General features: G+C 38.6%; 1 protein-coding gene across 1 annotated transcript; it reads right to left on the reverse strand.

Moving 5' to 3' along the window:
- Positions 1 to 14166: 14166 nt before the first annotated feature.
- Positions 14167 to 16284, reverse strand: LOC107180594. Its single transcript, XM_042993667.1, is given in 2 exon segments — positions 14167 to 15015; positions 15049 to 16284. Coding segments are annotated over 2 exon segments (2085 nt in total).
- Between the last annotated feature and the right edge of the window lie 861 nt (positions 16285 to 17145).

The following is a 17145-nucleotide window of genomic DNA, read 5'->3' on the forward strand; positions in this document are numbered from 1 at the left end:
TTATTTATTATTTCAAATGAAACCAATACTGAAACAAACATAAGCAAAAGTACATGTATGTATATGTACACTTATAAGACATTATAGAATATGGATTGTAAGTTAACTAAATGCATACCTTTCACATTAAGGGATAAATTGTTATTTTTTAAAGTTGATAAAGCAAAGAAATGTAGTTTTAAAGTAGATGGAAAAGTTTGAAGACCCTTGGTCTAATCTTCTTAGTTTAGCTTGCACAACCCTTGGTCTTGTATATCAATGGCTTTCTCTATACTCCCAATGACTCTGCAGTCTTTACCCACTCAACGTCTTTCCCTTTCTAGAGTATGCCTGTTTTCTCTCATTCAGGCCTCTCACACATTTTCCTTAACTCTTTTTTTTTTTTAACATAGCTGACTCCTTAGACTTCCTGTTTTGGGGAAGACTTCCCTGATGAGCTCAGATCTCTGCTGTGGGTATATCCATTGTGTTGTAGTATTTCTCCTCTTATGGCACATATTACTCTGTAAGATAACCCCATTTTTCATGTTTTAACCCTCCATAATAGATCCTATGAAGACAGAGAACTTTGTGGTAACACCTAACTCAGCAGAGTTCAAGACAAGAAGTAGATGCTTAAAATTATATGTGAATTTGCAGTCCTAACAATGACCTGAAGTGAACTAAAAAAAAAAAAAAATATATGTGCAATGTGATCAAAGACCAGGCATCAAATATACTAAATCACTTTTATATAAAAAAAATTCATCAACCAAAATTATTTTATGTGAAAAATATTTATCAATAAGCAAAAAATATTCCATGTTATATTTAGCATAATTCTTTGTAAAATATATATCTCAAAATCAGTATCTAACTCAAAAATGAATGTTCAATAGATATTTATTGGAGGATAAATTAATGAGATCACAGTATAGTATCATGTTTGAAAGCTCAGTATCGAAAAGTAAACACTCTTGGTTTCTTGGGATTAGTTATGTAAAAATTTGCCCACCACTGAAAGTCTCAATTTTCTTGTCTGTAAAACAGGGATAATATTGTATCTGTCTGGATTAATTTAAGGATTAAGAAAGAAAATGTAACTGTGCCTAGAAGGCACTATGAACAGTTATTATTATTAGATTTTTAGATTGTCAAAGAAAGATCAAAACTATAGTTAATAATCATGTAAAGTGGAAACACATTGACCAGTGTTCAATATCTTCCCAGAGGGTACTTTTTTTTTCCAAATAAATTTGACTAAAAAAGTTAAGCTTTTGACTGAGTTCCCTGAGCCTTAGTTCCCAGGCTATGTTTACAATAGGTAATTTGTCTTTGTACAACTTTGAAACACTTTTTTTAATTGTAGGACTCTTTCCTCAGTATGTACTCAATACTCATTTTTTCCCCTCAAAGTTGTACAGTTGATAAGTTAACCTTTAAGTTTGTTACCTTGGGTAAGTCTCGTGATTTTCATTTCTTCATTGATATATGTCAGTATTTCAATTTGTGCCTCTAGAAGCAAAAAAGATACTAAACATATTGAGAGAGGTTGTGAATAAATATTTAATGTAGGTCTTCAAATATAAGTTGCTAATAGCATTTCACAAAGCTTTTTTGAGATGGGCCTCAAATGGACAAGAAATTAGTGTGGGAATTTCAATCTAATATAGTTAGCAAATACAGTTTTGAAATGAGTAATTATTTGTTGTTACTTTGAGATCTTAAAGTACAAGGAACTATTTACACTATAAATGTAGATATACTGCCTATATGTTACTTATTTCCCTACCTTTATTGAGCTATAACTTCCATATAACATTGTATAAGTTTAATGTGTTAAAATATCAACATGTGGGCATGTATTAACATTTGATACATATATACATTATAAAATGATTATCACAATAGCATTATTAATACTTTCATTATGTCACAAAATTACCACTTCATATAAAAATTTTAATGTTTTTATTTATTTTTAGAGAGGCAGAGACAGAGCACAAACTGAGGAGAGGCAGAGACAGAGGGAGACTGAGAATCTGAAGCAGGCTCCAGGCTCTGAGCTGTCAGCACAGAATACGATCTCAGGCTCGAACTCATGAACCACAAGATTATGACCTGGGCCAAAGTTGGAAGTTCAACCGACTGGGCCAGCTAGGCGCCCCTCCATTTCATTTTTGACGTCAGAACATTTAAGATCTACTCTCTGAGCAACATTCAAGTGTGTAATACAATAATATTAACTACAATTACCATTGTGCACACTTTCCACAGAACTTATTCAAGTTATAACTGGAATCTGGCAGTTTGAACCCTTTGATCAATATCACCCCATTTCCCCACACCTCACTCCCTGGTAACCACCATTCTACTCTTTGCTATTAGTTGGTTTTTCAAGATTCCACATCTAAAGGTATCATACAGTGTTTGTCTTTCTCTACGTGAGTTATTTCACTTAGCATGTTGCCTTAAATAATTCATGTTATCACAAGTAGCAAGATTTCCTTCTTTCTCATAGCTGAAAAATATTCCATTGTGTGTGTGTGTGTGTGTGTGTGTGTGTATTTATCCATTCATCTGTCAATTGTCACTTAGATTATTTCCATGTCTTAGCTATTGTAAATAATACTCTAATAAACAGGGAGTACAGACATGTCTTCAATATGCTGTTTTCATTTTCTTTGTGTATTATATACCCAGAAGTAAGATTAGATCATATGGTAGTTCTATTTTATTTTATTTAAGTTTACTTTATTATTTGTTTTGTGAGAGTGAGAGATAGAGCAAGAGAGGAAAGAGCAGAGAGAGGGGAGAGAGAGACAATTCCAAGCAGGCTTCTCCCCGTCAGTGCAGAGCCTGATGTGGTGCTTGAACTCATGAACCATGATATCATGACCTGAGCTGAAGATAGACACTTAACCAACTGAGCCACCCAGGTGCACCTGGTAGTCCTAATATTTTAATTATTTGAGGAACCTCCTTACTGGTTCCAATAATGGCTGTACAAATTTACATTTTCACCAGCAGTACACAATTGTTTCCATTCATCCTCATCTTTGCCAACACTTATTTCTTATCTTTTAACAATAGCCATTGAAACAGGTATCTCATTATAGTTTTGATTTGTGTTTCCCTGATGATTAGTGATGTCAATCACCTTTGCGAGTACTCATTAACCGTTTGTATGTATTCTTTGGGAAAATATCTATTCAGTTCCTCTATTTTTTAATTGCATTAGTTTCTTTTTTCCTTTTTTTTTTTTTTTTTTTTTTTTTTTGCTATCAAGTTGTATGAGTTCCTAATTATTTTGGCTTAACCTCTTAAAAGATATATGAGTTGCACATATTTTCTTTCTGTAGGTTGCCTTTTCATTTTGTTGATTGTTTCTTTTGCTATCCAGAAGATGTTTAGTTTGATTATCATTAATTTTTACCTCTGTTTTGTATGCTTTAGCTATCATATCCAAAAATAAACTCAAAAACCAGATTCAGGGAGATTTTCCTGTTTTCTTCTAGGAGTTTTTCTGTTTTAGGTCTCATGTTTATGTCCCTAATCCATTTAAAGTTAGTTTTGTAAATGATGTAAGATAAGGGTCAAAATTCATTTTTCTGCATGTGATTATCTGTTTTTTTCCGACACCATTTATTGAAGAGACTATCTTTTCCCCATCTAGTATTTTGGACACTCTTGTCAAATATCTGATCTTATAAGTGAGGGTCTCTTTGGGGGCTCTTGATTCTCTCCCATTGGTCTATGTGTCTATTTAGGCAGATACCATACTATTTGATTACTATAGCTTTGTAGAATAGTTTAAATTAGGAAGTGTGATGCCTCTAGATTTGTTTTTCTTTCTCAGAATTGCTTTGGCTATTCAAAACTCTTTTTTGGTACCACACTGATTTTAGGATTGTTATCTTTATTTCTGTAAATAATGCCCTGGAATTTTGATAAACATTTAATTGAATCTACAGAAGGATTTGGGTAGTATGGACATTTTAGCAATATTAATTCTGATCCGTGAACAAACCTTACTGAATGTTTGTGTCTTCTTGTATTTATTTTACCGAAGTTTTGTAGTTTTCAGTATACAGAACTTTCCCATTCTTAAGTAAGTTTATTTCTCATTTTTTATTAGTTTTGGTGTTATTCAGAATAAAAGGGTTTTCTTTCTAAGATACTTTTTAAGATACTAAGATGTCCTAGTCTTGTTTCTGATCTTGGAGGAAAAGCTTTGTACTTTTCATTACTGAGTATTTTGCTGTGAGTTTGTCATATGTGGCCTTTTTTGTTGTTGTTGTTGAGGTATGTTCTTCCTACACCCAATTTGTTGAGCTTTTTTTTCATAAAGAGATATTGAATTTTATCAAATGATTTGCCTGCATATATTGATAGAATTACATGATATTTATCTTTCATTTTATTAATGTGGTGTATCACATTTGTTAACTTGCATATATTGAGCCATCGTTGCATTCCAGGGATAAATTCTGCTTGATTGTAGTGTATGATTTTTTTTAAGTTCATTTATTTATTTTGAGGAGGTGGCAAAAGGCAGAATGATAGAGAGAGAGAATACCAAGCAGGCTCCATGCTGTCAGTGTGGAGCCAGGGGTGTAAGGTTCAATCTCATGAGCCATGAGATCATGACCTGAGCCAAAATTGAAAGTTGGACAAAATGATGCATTACTTATAGGAGAACTTCCCGACTTTATATGTATGTTTAAAGGGTGGGGGAAGCTGGGAATTTGCTTTAGAGAATCTCATTAGGCATGGGTGTGCATTTTTGTACTATGCTTCTTGCAGCAGTAAAGCAGGATATGTAAAAATTTCCTCATGCAGAAACAGTAGAAGGCCCAAGATCAGAATTGATGAGGATTTTTGGTATTCCATAATGTAACCACATGAAATCAACATTAAGAAAATGATGTATGGAAACATTTGGTACCCTCCTTCTCTGCCATCCAAAGCCCACATGTAACATTTCTCAAATAAGAACCAGAAATACACAAGCAATGTACCTTAACATTTTAAGAGACCACTTGTGAGGCCAAGTGAAACATACAAGCATTTGTTTTTCTTTATTACTAGATGGACAAAAGTTGAAAGATACTTAGGGCAAGAAATAGTTTTAGTCTCTTCCCACCCACCCTACTTCTTTCCAATTTTTTTGTCCCTTAAGTCCGTATGTCATGAGCAATTTTTCAAAAGAAATATACCAGCCAGTTTCCAAGCAATTAAACTTAGACTTGACATAAAATCATAATATAAGAAAAGGATTAAATTTTCAGAAGCAAAAATGGAATAGGAAGGATTCTCTTTGCCCTTCTCTTTCCTGGCCACTAACAAAAATAAATTTCAGGAAAAAAGGGAAGAAAGAGGAGGAGGAAAGAAAGAAAGAAAAAGCAAGCAGAGGTAAAGAAGTAATAAAGCATGAGTTTTGTGTTCTGAGAACACCTGTGTTTTATTTGGAAAGACAATAAAACACACATCATCCAAAAAGCAAATACACAGGGGCTTAGAATGGTCCTCTTTCAGCTTTGTACCAGCTACATCTATGGTAATCCTTTGCTTTGGTTAAGAATGGTGCATAAACTCTTTCGGGAATATCAGGTTAACCAGGCCAGATTGTATATCTCATTTGTATTTCCTGACAGAGTCCTATCACTACTGTGTTGTCTTTCTGCAAGCAGCTGCATTTGTAAAATGGTAAAAGTGCTCTCTCTTCTCTGTGCCCTGGTGATGATGGGAGAGAAACCCTGGCAAATTACAGAAAGAACATAAACACATATCTTTTTAGAGAGCTGTGAATCACTCCTTCTTACTCCATTCCTCACCCTGCTCCAAGAAAAAAAAATCGCAAACTTCTGTATTTATACTGACAAGAGATTTTCCAGGGACTTATAGTAAGAAATTCAAATTTTTGTTAATGTGATTTCTGACAATATCATTCTTGTTATCTTTATTTTAATGGCGGCTTTCTAAAGATACTGTGTGCAGATCTAACTTTATTTTCATAGAAGGCTATTTCTAATTAGAAAAGTAGGTTTATTATCAAAGGCACTAATGTCTATTTTTCATGTCCAAAACATTACTATAGGTAATTATGTACATATTATTACATAATATTAATATTATGTAATATTGGTAATTATGTAATATTAAAAACAAACTTTATTATCATATTTCCAAATGTCTTGTTGTTTCAAACATAAAGAAAGAATGTCCAAATAACTGCTCAAAATTTTTATTCTGTTTTAGTGTCACAAAGATGACTTTAAGTGTTTTGTGTTTTAAATTGTTAAAAGCTTCTTAAAATAAATACCACTTCCTAATTCTCAAGTAGTGTTTGATAACTTCACTTTAAGAGGAAATATAAACACAGAGTGTTTTGTTGCATTATACCTTGATCTTTCATTAAAATATACGCACTTCTATTTTGGAAAGTAAAGCTCAGATGACAAAAGTTTTAATAACCATTTCTTCTGTCACACGATGTCTAACAGCTTGCAGAAAATGATTCATCAAAAGAATCATGGCTTTAGTGCTCTAAATTTGGATTTAGATTCTAATGATAATTTTATTTTCATGCAAGCAGTTGGAACTTCTTGTTACAACAATTGCAGAGCAGGGCTGAGAAGCTTGGTATACCTGGAATCTAGACATGATTCTAAAAACAGCATAAGTTATGGAGTACCAGAAAAAAAAAAAAAACAGGCACCTAGAACGTCATTCTTTAACATGTGGTATTATCTACCATATCTGTGTTCTATATATTGGAAATAAGTGGGCAAATACAATGATTCATTCAGTGTATTTTACTCTTAGTTGTCCATTTAAGCCAAAGTAGAGTCAAAGCAATAACTGAAAACATTTTACATTTGTCATTTAACTAATAATAAATATTATTGTAATATTCCCCTACTGTTGAGTCATGTTATAATTGACTTGTGCACTATTCTACTTTTCTATATTTATAATCTGCTTCCCTAACTAGGTTGCAAGTATCTTGAAGGTCCTAGAGTCTACATTTTTCATATTCTTTATTTTCACCATGTCTGGGAGTTTGCTAGAGTTTAGTAGTTCCTTAAATTATTTGATAATTAAACTAAATTATTATGTGATTTCACAGGAGTGAAAAAACATTACCAGAAGTTTGTTATCTAATCATGTAAAATAAACAAACAAACAAAAAGATCTGCTAGATAATAGCCTCCCCTAAAGGTAGAGATGCTGCACTTAAGTGATTTTCTCCCTTAATAAATAAGTATTCAGAAATTATCAGGCTCTGATAAAATGGATCAGTATTTGAAATACCAGATTTACATTTGCTAAACCTCAGCACAGTTACTCGTCTTTATGCCAAGTATAAAGTTACTTCTACTGATATGTTAGAACAAAAGGTGCTCTGAGAAGATGGAGCTTAATTGGAATTTTAATCACACACAAAACTGCACTGTATCAAGCCAAAATGGTATTAGAAATTATAATATTAATTTGGTCCATCAGTTATTATTTTTGTTAATTTTCTGAATTTACTGTGACCAAGTGAAAATCCCTAACTATGACAAAATTTTGGATGGTAAGGATTACTACACTCCCTACACAACAAGCAATCATCCACAATAATCTCATTTCAGTGGGATAAAATGGGCACTGGGAACAGAACCACAGCAGTCAGAAATGAAGGCAATATCAATTATGCCACCACAAGGTCAGCAAAGAACTAGACATTAATTATTCAATCTCTATGTCTAGAGTCATGCCACAGCACTATTTGAATGTGTAGACAATGTGTGTTAAGTCAGGTGTTCTGTTCCAAATCCCAAACTTGCTTAAACAGTTTTAAAATAAACCTTAAGAAGTTGCTGTGTTTATGACATAAAGCAGGGGCCAGAAGTGGAATTCTGGGAGCTGCTATAATTTACTTCATAAAATTGCTTAAAACTGGCCCTGGGGGAAAAGAGAAAATGGAAAATGGGTTTAATTTCATTTCTCTTACTTGAAATTATGGAGTGGCTTTTACAGTCCTGCCTCACTTGACTGACAGCAAAACTTTTCCCATGATTGTATAATGTTTCCTGACTTATGTGAAAATGTGGTAAAGGAACACATGGGGTAGGGTGAGAAAATTAAACACTGATGAAAATACTTCCATTGATACAGAGTCATGACAAGACTTGATGATATGTCCATAAAGCATGCCCTGGCACTGAATTATTTAACTCTGGAGTTCCCTGAGGTCTAACACATGAACTGGCAAAATGTAAGACTTTAGGATCTGGTGACAAATGTAGTCATCAAAAATTCTGGAATTCAGTGAATTTTGTCAACATGGCTTCAACATGAGGGCTGTGCAAAATAGATAGATTTATTAAATGCAGAACTATAAAAGTCAGAAATTGTTATGCTGGAATGAAAGAACAATGAAACCTTTTAGGATTGTTGAGCATATCTGATAAGAAGCTGAAATTTACTGCATACAAGCAAATCATTTCATATCATATTTTTATCACTAGCAAGACATTCTTTTTAAAAGAATAACCTTAGTGAGGTACCAGAAAAAATAAGCACCCAAAACATAATTCTTTAACATGTGGTATTGTCTACTATAGTTGTGTTCTTTGTATTAAATACATAACTAATATGGCTAACAATATTATAAGATTATTCCTTGATAGTGTAAATTGAACTTTACTATTTAATTATTATTAGACTATTGTTGAATCTTAAAATGAATCATGTAAAGGTTAATAGCTTCCTTAATGAAGAAACATTATGTAAATCTGCATCATGGTGGTTTTATCTTTCTATTATAAAGTTTAATGCTGGATTAACTTAAGTAACAACACACTATGCATTGAATAGAAATGTTGTAATGAACATAGTTTGACACTGGGTTCCTGTGTGATATATGAAATTTAAAGACACTTTAAAGGGTTAAAATAGTTTAGTTACAAAAATATTAGTGGATATATTTAATATAAATACTTTATTTCAAAAATATTTAGTGTTTGTAGGATCTTAGTCAATGAACTTGTTGAGTCATACTCTTTGGTACGGACATTATTCTTATTTGCACAATAGGCATAGCATAGTCTACAAAATACGTTTTTTAATGTTTATTTATTTTTTATTTATTTATTTTGATAGAGAGCACAAGCAAAGAAAGGGCTGAGAAAGGAGAGAGAGGATATGAAGCAGGCTTTGTGCTGACAGCAGTGAGCCCAATAAGGGGCTAGAATTCACAAACCACAAGATCATGACCTGAGCCGAAGTTGTATGCTGAACCAACTGACACATCCAGGTGTCCAAGAATGTCCTACAAAATAGACTGTCCTCTAATCATTTCTATGTTTATCTTAGTTGTACAGATTGGCAATATTGTGGCTTATCCACAGATATTTCTAAATATGTCACTGGATACATATCTATCAAATTGCAACTTTTAGTCTTAATAATAAAAGCTCCTTTAACAATATGTGGGGGGTTTTTTAGCCAGAAGATTAAGATGAGACGAAACTCTGCAATTTATTTTTTTATCATACTTATCACATGTATGTGATTGCCAATAAGTATGGAAGAAAATACTTAAATTGTAAAAATTATGGAGCCATATATCTGTCATCCAGCACATGTAAGAGGGATTATAGGTGGTATAGTAGTATTAGAGAAAGGTTAGACAAGCAAGTTCAATAATACATAATTTTATATAGGGAGGGATATAGTGTACGCAGTGGAAGAAATGCTGATTGATCTTTTTTGGTCATATTTAGAATAAAAAATATTGTTGAGTATACTATGGACCTGTTTGTTCTACTTTATTTATTTATTTATCTATCTATTTATTTATTTAGAGAAAGAGAGACAGAGTGCAAGTGGAGGAGGGGCAGAGAGAGAGAATCCCAAGCAGGCTCCATGCTGATGACCTGGGGCTTGATCTCACAAACTGTGTGATCAATCCCACGAACCATGAGATCATGACCTAAGCTAAAATCAAGAGCCAGTCACTCAACCAAGGAACCCACGTGCCCCAGGTTTGCTCTACTTCTGCAATCTTGTAATCAAGTTGTTTTAAAACCTTTTGACAACTATCCGCAATATAAAATTCATTGATATTCACAATAGGAAATATATTAGTCTTTAAGTCCAGTAAACACACATACACACAAATTGACAGAATTGAAAATATTATGAAACTATACTTACCTATTAAGATACTTGTGTTTTCTATTGTATAGTTTAGTATAAATAGTAAGATACTGTATACATTTTATTCTAATTTTATGTGTTTTTAAAATATCAATTTTATAACTCTGTAATGTGTGGTGACCTGCAGAATGCAAAGCACTGTCTAATGCTGCTGTTCTCAAATGGGGTGATTTTGTACCCAGGGGGATATTTGGCATTGTTTGTAGGTATTTTTGACTGTCACAATGGGGAGAGTACTGACATATAGTGGGTATAGTCTAACCATCTTATAATGCATAGCACAGCTCCCTTCAACAAAGAATTATCTGGCCTAAAATATCCATAGCACTGAGGATGTGAAACCCTCATTTAATGTATTGCACTGCAGAGACTAAAATGTCAATACTACACTTTCAGACTTCCTTTGAGTCTGATTTCTAACTGTGATTTGCATTTTATCAATATATTTGGAAGTATTTAATTCAAATCTGATTAGGCAGAGAACAAGGAGGAAGGTCAGTCACAAAGCAACACTTTTGAGAAAAAGATCCATGGCAGAAACATGGGAGATTTGCAACCAGAAGCTTCCTGACTTGGCAGGTTCCCTCAGTGACAGTGGCTGCTTTCCTGTTCATAGAGGCAGTTTTAAGTCCAATGACAGAGAGGTGTTCTTGCAAACCAAGCATGAGACCTGATCCTGCAGCTGTACAAATTGCCTGGTAATAAATTCTTGTCTGCCCAAAGTTTAGAGCCGTGTGAATTATCAGTAAATAAGGATAAAATTTACAATGTCTCCAAAATAGTAATATGTACATTTCATAACCTCAAATCAACCAATGAGTTGGCCAATGTGTAATCATTCAGTTATTACAGCACACAAAGATACTAGTACAAATGGAAAACATTTTGAAGCTGATATGCCCCGATTCGAAAGACCCCCCCCGAAAACAAACCACCAGAGTCCAGAGTCAAAGCCAAGTGGCAAGGGTCGTTTATTGCAGGTTCGAACCCGGTCCTCCGAGCACTCGTTGCCGGTGACGCAAGAGGCCCTGAGCAAGGATCTTACAGCTTCTTTTATAGACAGGCACAAACAAGTTAGGGATTTTTTTTGAGGTTACAGAGTTGTTATAGGTTGACATTTAAATTTGAACGCTCAGCAGAACTTGATTGGTTCCCGCCTTTATTTCAAACCATTCAGCAGAACTTGATTGGTTCCCGCCTTTATGTCAGACTATGACTGGGCGCGCCCTGGCTGGTTTCGGGAACGGCGGGGGAGGGGAAAGATCTTTTCTTTGCAGTTGTGAGTACACCTGGTAATTTTTCTCTTAGCCTCTCATTCCCCCCTCTCTTTGGTGCCTTAAGAGCCAATCTTGGATCTTATGTGTCTGACTCAAATGTTTCGGTAATGACGGGTTGGTATTGGGTCCTATGGACCATCAGTTGGATCGTGTTAACTCGGTCTTTAATAAAGGCAACTAGTTTATTAATAATATAAGGCCCGAGGGTGAGGAGGAGAAGGAGGAGTATAAGGGGTCCCACTAGAGCAGAAAGCAGTGTGGCTAGCCATGGGGACTGATTGAACCAAGACTCAAACCAGCCTTGTTGTTGTTCTCGTTCACGCTTCGGTTTGGCCAGGCCTTCTCTAACTTTAGCCATGGACTCTCGGACTACTCCAGTGTGGTCAGCATAAAAACAACATTCTTCTCTTAAGGCTGCACATAAACCTCCCTGTTGCAGGAAGACTAGATCTAGCCCCCTTCGATTCTGTAGGACCACTTCAGAAAGGGAGGTCAGAGATTTTTCGAGGTGCGAGATTGAGTCCTCAAGTCTGGCTATATCCTCATCAATGGCTGTCCTTAGGCTATTGAACCCTCGGTGCTGAATGGCTAGTGATGAGATCCCTGTTCCTGCCCCTATGGCACCGAGGCCAAATAAGGTGGCCAAGGTTATGGCCGTAAAGGGTTCCCGTTTGTTCTTATTGACTCTCTTGCTTCCATCCCTTCTGTCCACAGATCATATATAATATAACATTTTCTCGGTGGTAAATAACCCTTGGAAATATTAATATCATGATACAATATTCGGGTGACAAATTAAAAACATCCCTGCTAACACATGGGGTGAGCCCTGTCTTAGAACAAATCCACCAGCTGTCAGGAGCTGGAATCATCCATTTAGATTCACCTATAGGGTGACTAGTCTGGGCACAGAGCTGGATATGGCTAGAGGGGACCTTTCCTATACAAGTCCCGTTGCCAGTGACCGCTTGCAGTGTGAGGCTGGGGCCCTTTCGATTCCACTTGCAAGCTGTTGGCGAATCTTCGTCTGACTGTGAAAAAGGGGCAGCTAGTCCTACGGCTTCATAGAAGGGGGGTTTTATATCATAACATAGCCAGCAGGCCCTTGTTGCCTCAGGGTCCGATCGGTTTAAGGCCTCATACACTGCTGTTAGCAATTTCCATAGGGAGTCTATACCTTCTGGGATAGACTTGTCTCTTTTTTTTCTTAATTTTTTTTAATACTTGATTTGGCCCTACCGGTTGTACACGAGGGGAGACTTTTAATTTTATTTGAATGGCAGTCCCAAAGAGAGGATATTGATATAAGTAGAGTCCCCAAGTGAGTCCTAAGACCCACCGCCTGTCCTTTTTTCCCTCCTCTGTAAATCTCACACGAATAAGGTTACAGTTTTCATCATACCTGGTGCGGGTACATGGTTGGACATAGGACATTTCAATAAATTGGGGTTTTACTTCCCACTTCCATTCCCCATCATTGGAGGTGACACAACTCCAGGCTGTGCAATAGAGGTTTTCAAACCCCCCACATGTGTGCCTCATTGCCCCCGTCCTAAATCCCGGACATGCATAAAATCCATTTCTACTTATTGATACCCTCCTTTGCAGTTGCCTCCATTTACCTCCTTCCATTTCTTTTAATGGACTAATTTTTTCTAAATTAAAATATAAATCTGGCCACCAGGTATTTAATGGGGCAGTTCCTAGGGTTTTGTTGTAGACTTCATGAGTCTCTAAATTAGTTATTTCCCATGTCAAATTATAGGGGTCAGGGGAGTTTGAATTTACAGACAGAATTTGCAGAACAATCAAGAGAAGGGTAAGTACCATAGTTACAGCTCAGTCCATTGGCGGCATAGGGTCAATTTCAAAGGATTGTCCTTAGTCCGATCAACAGTCCAGGTTGTCTTTGAAGGTCCGATGAGGTCTGAGAACGGGTCCACTGGTTTGGCATGGGCGAAATGGATCCAGGTGGTTATTCCGTCTACTTTGATGGCAGTAGGTGTTGTCAGGATGACCTGGAAGGGTCCTTTCCACCTGGGCTCCAGAGTTCCCTGTCGATGACGTTTGACGAGGACCCAATCCCCTGGCCAGAATTGATGTGGAATAGGTGGGGGTCCAGTCTCATAGAGTTCTTTTAATTTGGGCCATACATCTTCATGGACCCTTTGCAAGGCTTGTAGGGAGAACAAGAATTCAAGACTATTATCGTTCTCAGCTTTGATAAGGTAATCTTTTAGGTTAGGGATGATGGGGGGTGGTCTACCATGTATTATTTCATAGGGTGTGAGTCCCAGTTTGTATGGGGAATTACACACCCTGAACAGAGCATAGGGAAGAAGGACCACCCAATTAGCACCAGTCTCCATGGTCAATTTGGTTAGGGTCTCCTTTAAGGTTCTGTTCATTCTCTCTACCTGTCCTGAGCTTTGGGGTCGGTATGCACAATGTAATTTCCAATCAGCCCCAAGTATGGAAGCCAGTCCCTGACTTACCTTAGAGATGGATGAAGGTCCATTGTCTGACCCTATCATTACTGGAAAACCATACCTGGTCAGGATTTCTTCTAGGATCTTTTTGGCTGCAATCTGCGCCATTTCATTCTTGGTTGGAAAGGCTTCAGTCCATCCTGAAAAGGTATCTACAAAAACTAGCAAATACTTATATCCATATTTTCCTGGTTTTACCTCAGTGAAATCTACTTCCCAATAGGTCCCAGTCTGCTCCCTCTTTGTCTTACCCCTGTTGTCTGAGGATGGCTACTCGCATTGTTGAGTTGGCACACTGTACATTTAGTGACTACTTGATCGACCTTATCAGAGACATTTCTGATTTTTAGTCCAGTCTGCCTCAGTAAGTCCAACATTCGCCGGGAACCTAAGTGGGTACTGCGATGGATCCGCTCTAGAACTTGCCATCCTAGTTTATCTGGGAGTATAATGCTGCTTTTAGAGTCTCTCCACCAGCCATCTTTGATTCGGGTCATAGGAAGTTTACTCATCCATTGAATGTCGCTTTCTGAATACTCAGGGCTGGGGGGCAATTCCCGGGGTCCGGGGTCTGGCAGCTGTAGGGTCAGCAATTGCGCTGGGGGCCGAGCTTTGTTTTTTGCAGTCTGATCGGCCAAATTGTTGCCCCGGGAAATTGGGTCGGTTGTCTTCTGGTGTCCTGGGCAATGTACAATTGCTAGCTTTTTGGGTTCCCATAAGGCTGCTAGCAGGGCTAGAATCTCTTCTTTATTTCTGATGTCTTTCCCTTCAGCTGTGAGGAGCCCCCGTTCTCTGTATATCGCCCCATGTACATGAGCGGTGGCGAAGGCATATCGGCTATCAGTGTACACGGTTAGCTTGCGGTCTCTTCCTAACTTTAGGGCCTGGGTTAAGGCTATTAGCTCAGCCTTCTGGGCCGAGGTTCTGGGGGGTAAAGCTTCTGCCCACACCACCTCGGTCTCTGAAGTCACGGCCGCCCCTGCATACCTTTGTCCTTGGTGAACGAAGCTGCTTCCATCGGTGAACCAGATGGCATCTGCGTCCGATAATGGCTGATCCTACAAGTCTTCCCGGATCCCATAAACTTGAGCCAGTATGTCGGCGCAGTCATGAAGTGGGGTTCCCATGTCTGGGTCTGGCAGCAGTGATGCTGAGTTCAGGGCCGTTGGGGGGGTGAAGACGACCCTGAGGGGGTTCAACAGCAGTCCCTCTGACTTGCAGATTTGAGCCTTCTTTGCTGAGGCGCGGTAGCCTAGAGTTCCCAGAGTTCGCAGGAGACCTTCGGTTCCCTGGATGCAGGTTTCAGGTGTCTCGGCAGCTATTAAGAGATCATCAACATACTGTAGGAGAGTTATATTAGGGTGTTGTTGTCTGTACTCACTTAAATCTTCGTGTAGAGCCTCGTCGAACAGGGTCAGAGAGTTCTTGAATCCTTGTGGCAGTCTGGTCCAAGTGAGCTGGCCATTTATGCCCCTGTCTGGATCTGTCCACTCGAATGCAAATAGCTCTTGACTTTTAGGCGCTAATGGTAGGCTGAAAAAAGCATCTTTTAGATCCAGAACGGTATACCATTATTTTTCTGGGCTGAGGGCGCTCAGGAGAGTATAGGGGTTAGGAACGGTTGGATGTATGTCCATCACCCACTTATTGACTTCTCTCAGGTCCTGCACTGGTCTGTATTCCCCGCTATTGGGTTTGCGTACGGGCAGCAGGGGGGTATTCCATGCTTAGTGGCAGGTGCAGGTGCGTAGGACCCCGAAGTCAAGGAGATGGCAGATGTGCGGTGTGATGCCATTTTTGGCTTCCGTGGGTATAGGGTATTGGCGCACACGGACAGGGTCCGTCCCGGGCTTAACCTCTATAAATAGGGCTGGGCGATGTTTTGCTAACCCCATACCACCTGTTTCTGCCCACGCGTCTGGGAAGCGTTGAAGCCAAGGCTCGATGCCCTGATCCCGAGGAGTGGGTTCCTGATGGAGCCTATATTCATCTTCTAGTCTCACAGTAAGTACAGATATGGGTTGGTTGTGGAAGTCAGTCACTGTGGGCCCGCCCGGTTGGAAATGAATTTGGGCCCCCATTTTGGTAAGCAAATCCCTCCCCAACAGGGGTCAGGGGCTGTCGGGAATGACCAGGAAGGAGTGGGTTACCTTCCCAGTTCCTAAGTCCACAGTCCTCTGAGTTGTCCAGGGGTACTTCTTTATTCCGGTGGCCCCTTGTACCCAGGATGATTTTTCAGATACTTTTCCATGGGGCTTGACCAGAACTGAGTGCTGTGCCCTGGTGTCAACTAGGAACTGGACTGGGGTCCCCTCCACTTGCAACATTACCCTAGGTTCGGGGAGGGGACCCTAACCCCGTCCTCCCTATTCTGTATCTTGGGTAAACAGTATGGGGGCTATTTTAGGCTGCCATTGCCCTTGGCTGGGGCGGGGTTGTTTCTTCTTGGAGCATTCTCATATCCAATGGCCCTTCTCTTTACAATAGGCGCATTGATCTTTATCTAAGTGCCCCCTGGGAGGGCGCCTTCTGGGGGTGGCTGTTCTTTCTGGACTATAGCGGCCAGGACTTTAGTCATTTTCTCTGTGGCTTTGATCTGGCTCTCTTCTGGGGCGTCCCTGTTGTTATAGACCCGTTGTGCCACACGGAGTAGATCCTGGATCTGTTTACCTTCTAAATCCTCTAGCCTTTGGAGTTTCCTTTTAATGTCAGGAGCTGCTTGATTTACCAAGGACATAACGACTGCAGCCTGGTTTTCAGGTACTTCGGGATCCATGGGAGTAAACTGCCTAAAGGCTTCCGTTAATCTCTCTAAGTAAGCAGCTGGACTCTCTGCCTTTCCCTGTATGACCGAATATACCTTAGCCAAATTGGTGGGCTTGCGAGCTGCAGCCCGGAGACCAGCCATTAGAGTCTGGCAATAAGTGAGTAGCCTTCCCCTACCTTCTGCCGTGTTGTAGTCCCATTCGTCCTGTGAAGGCCTGGTTAGGGGGAAAGCCGCATTAATGAGGTCAGGGTTAGAGGTCGGCCGACCGTCGTCTCCGGGAACAAGCTTTCTTGCTTCTAATTGGATCCTCTCTCCCTCCTCTGTAGTGAACAGGACGCGGAGGAGCTGCTGACAGTCGTTCCAGGTGGGCTGGTGGGTGAACATGACACTTTCTAAAAGAGCTATTAGGTCTTTAGGGTTA

The sequence above is a fragment of the Panthera tigris genome, chromosome B4, assembly GCF_018350195.1.
Source record: "Panthera tigris isolate Pti1 chromosome B4, P.tigris_Pti1_mat1.1, whole genome shotgun sequence".
In the NCBI taxonomy this organism is placed as follows: domain Eukaryota; kingdom Metazoa; phylum Chordata; class Mammalia; order Carnivora; family Felidae; genus Panthera; species Panthera tigris.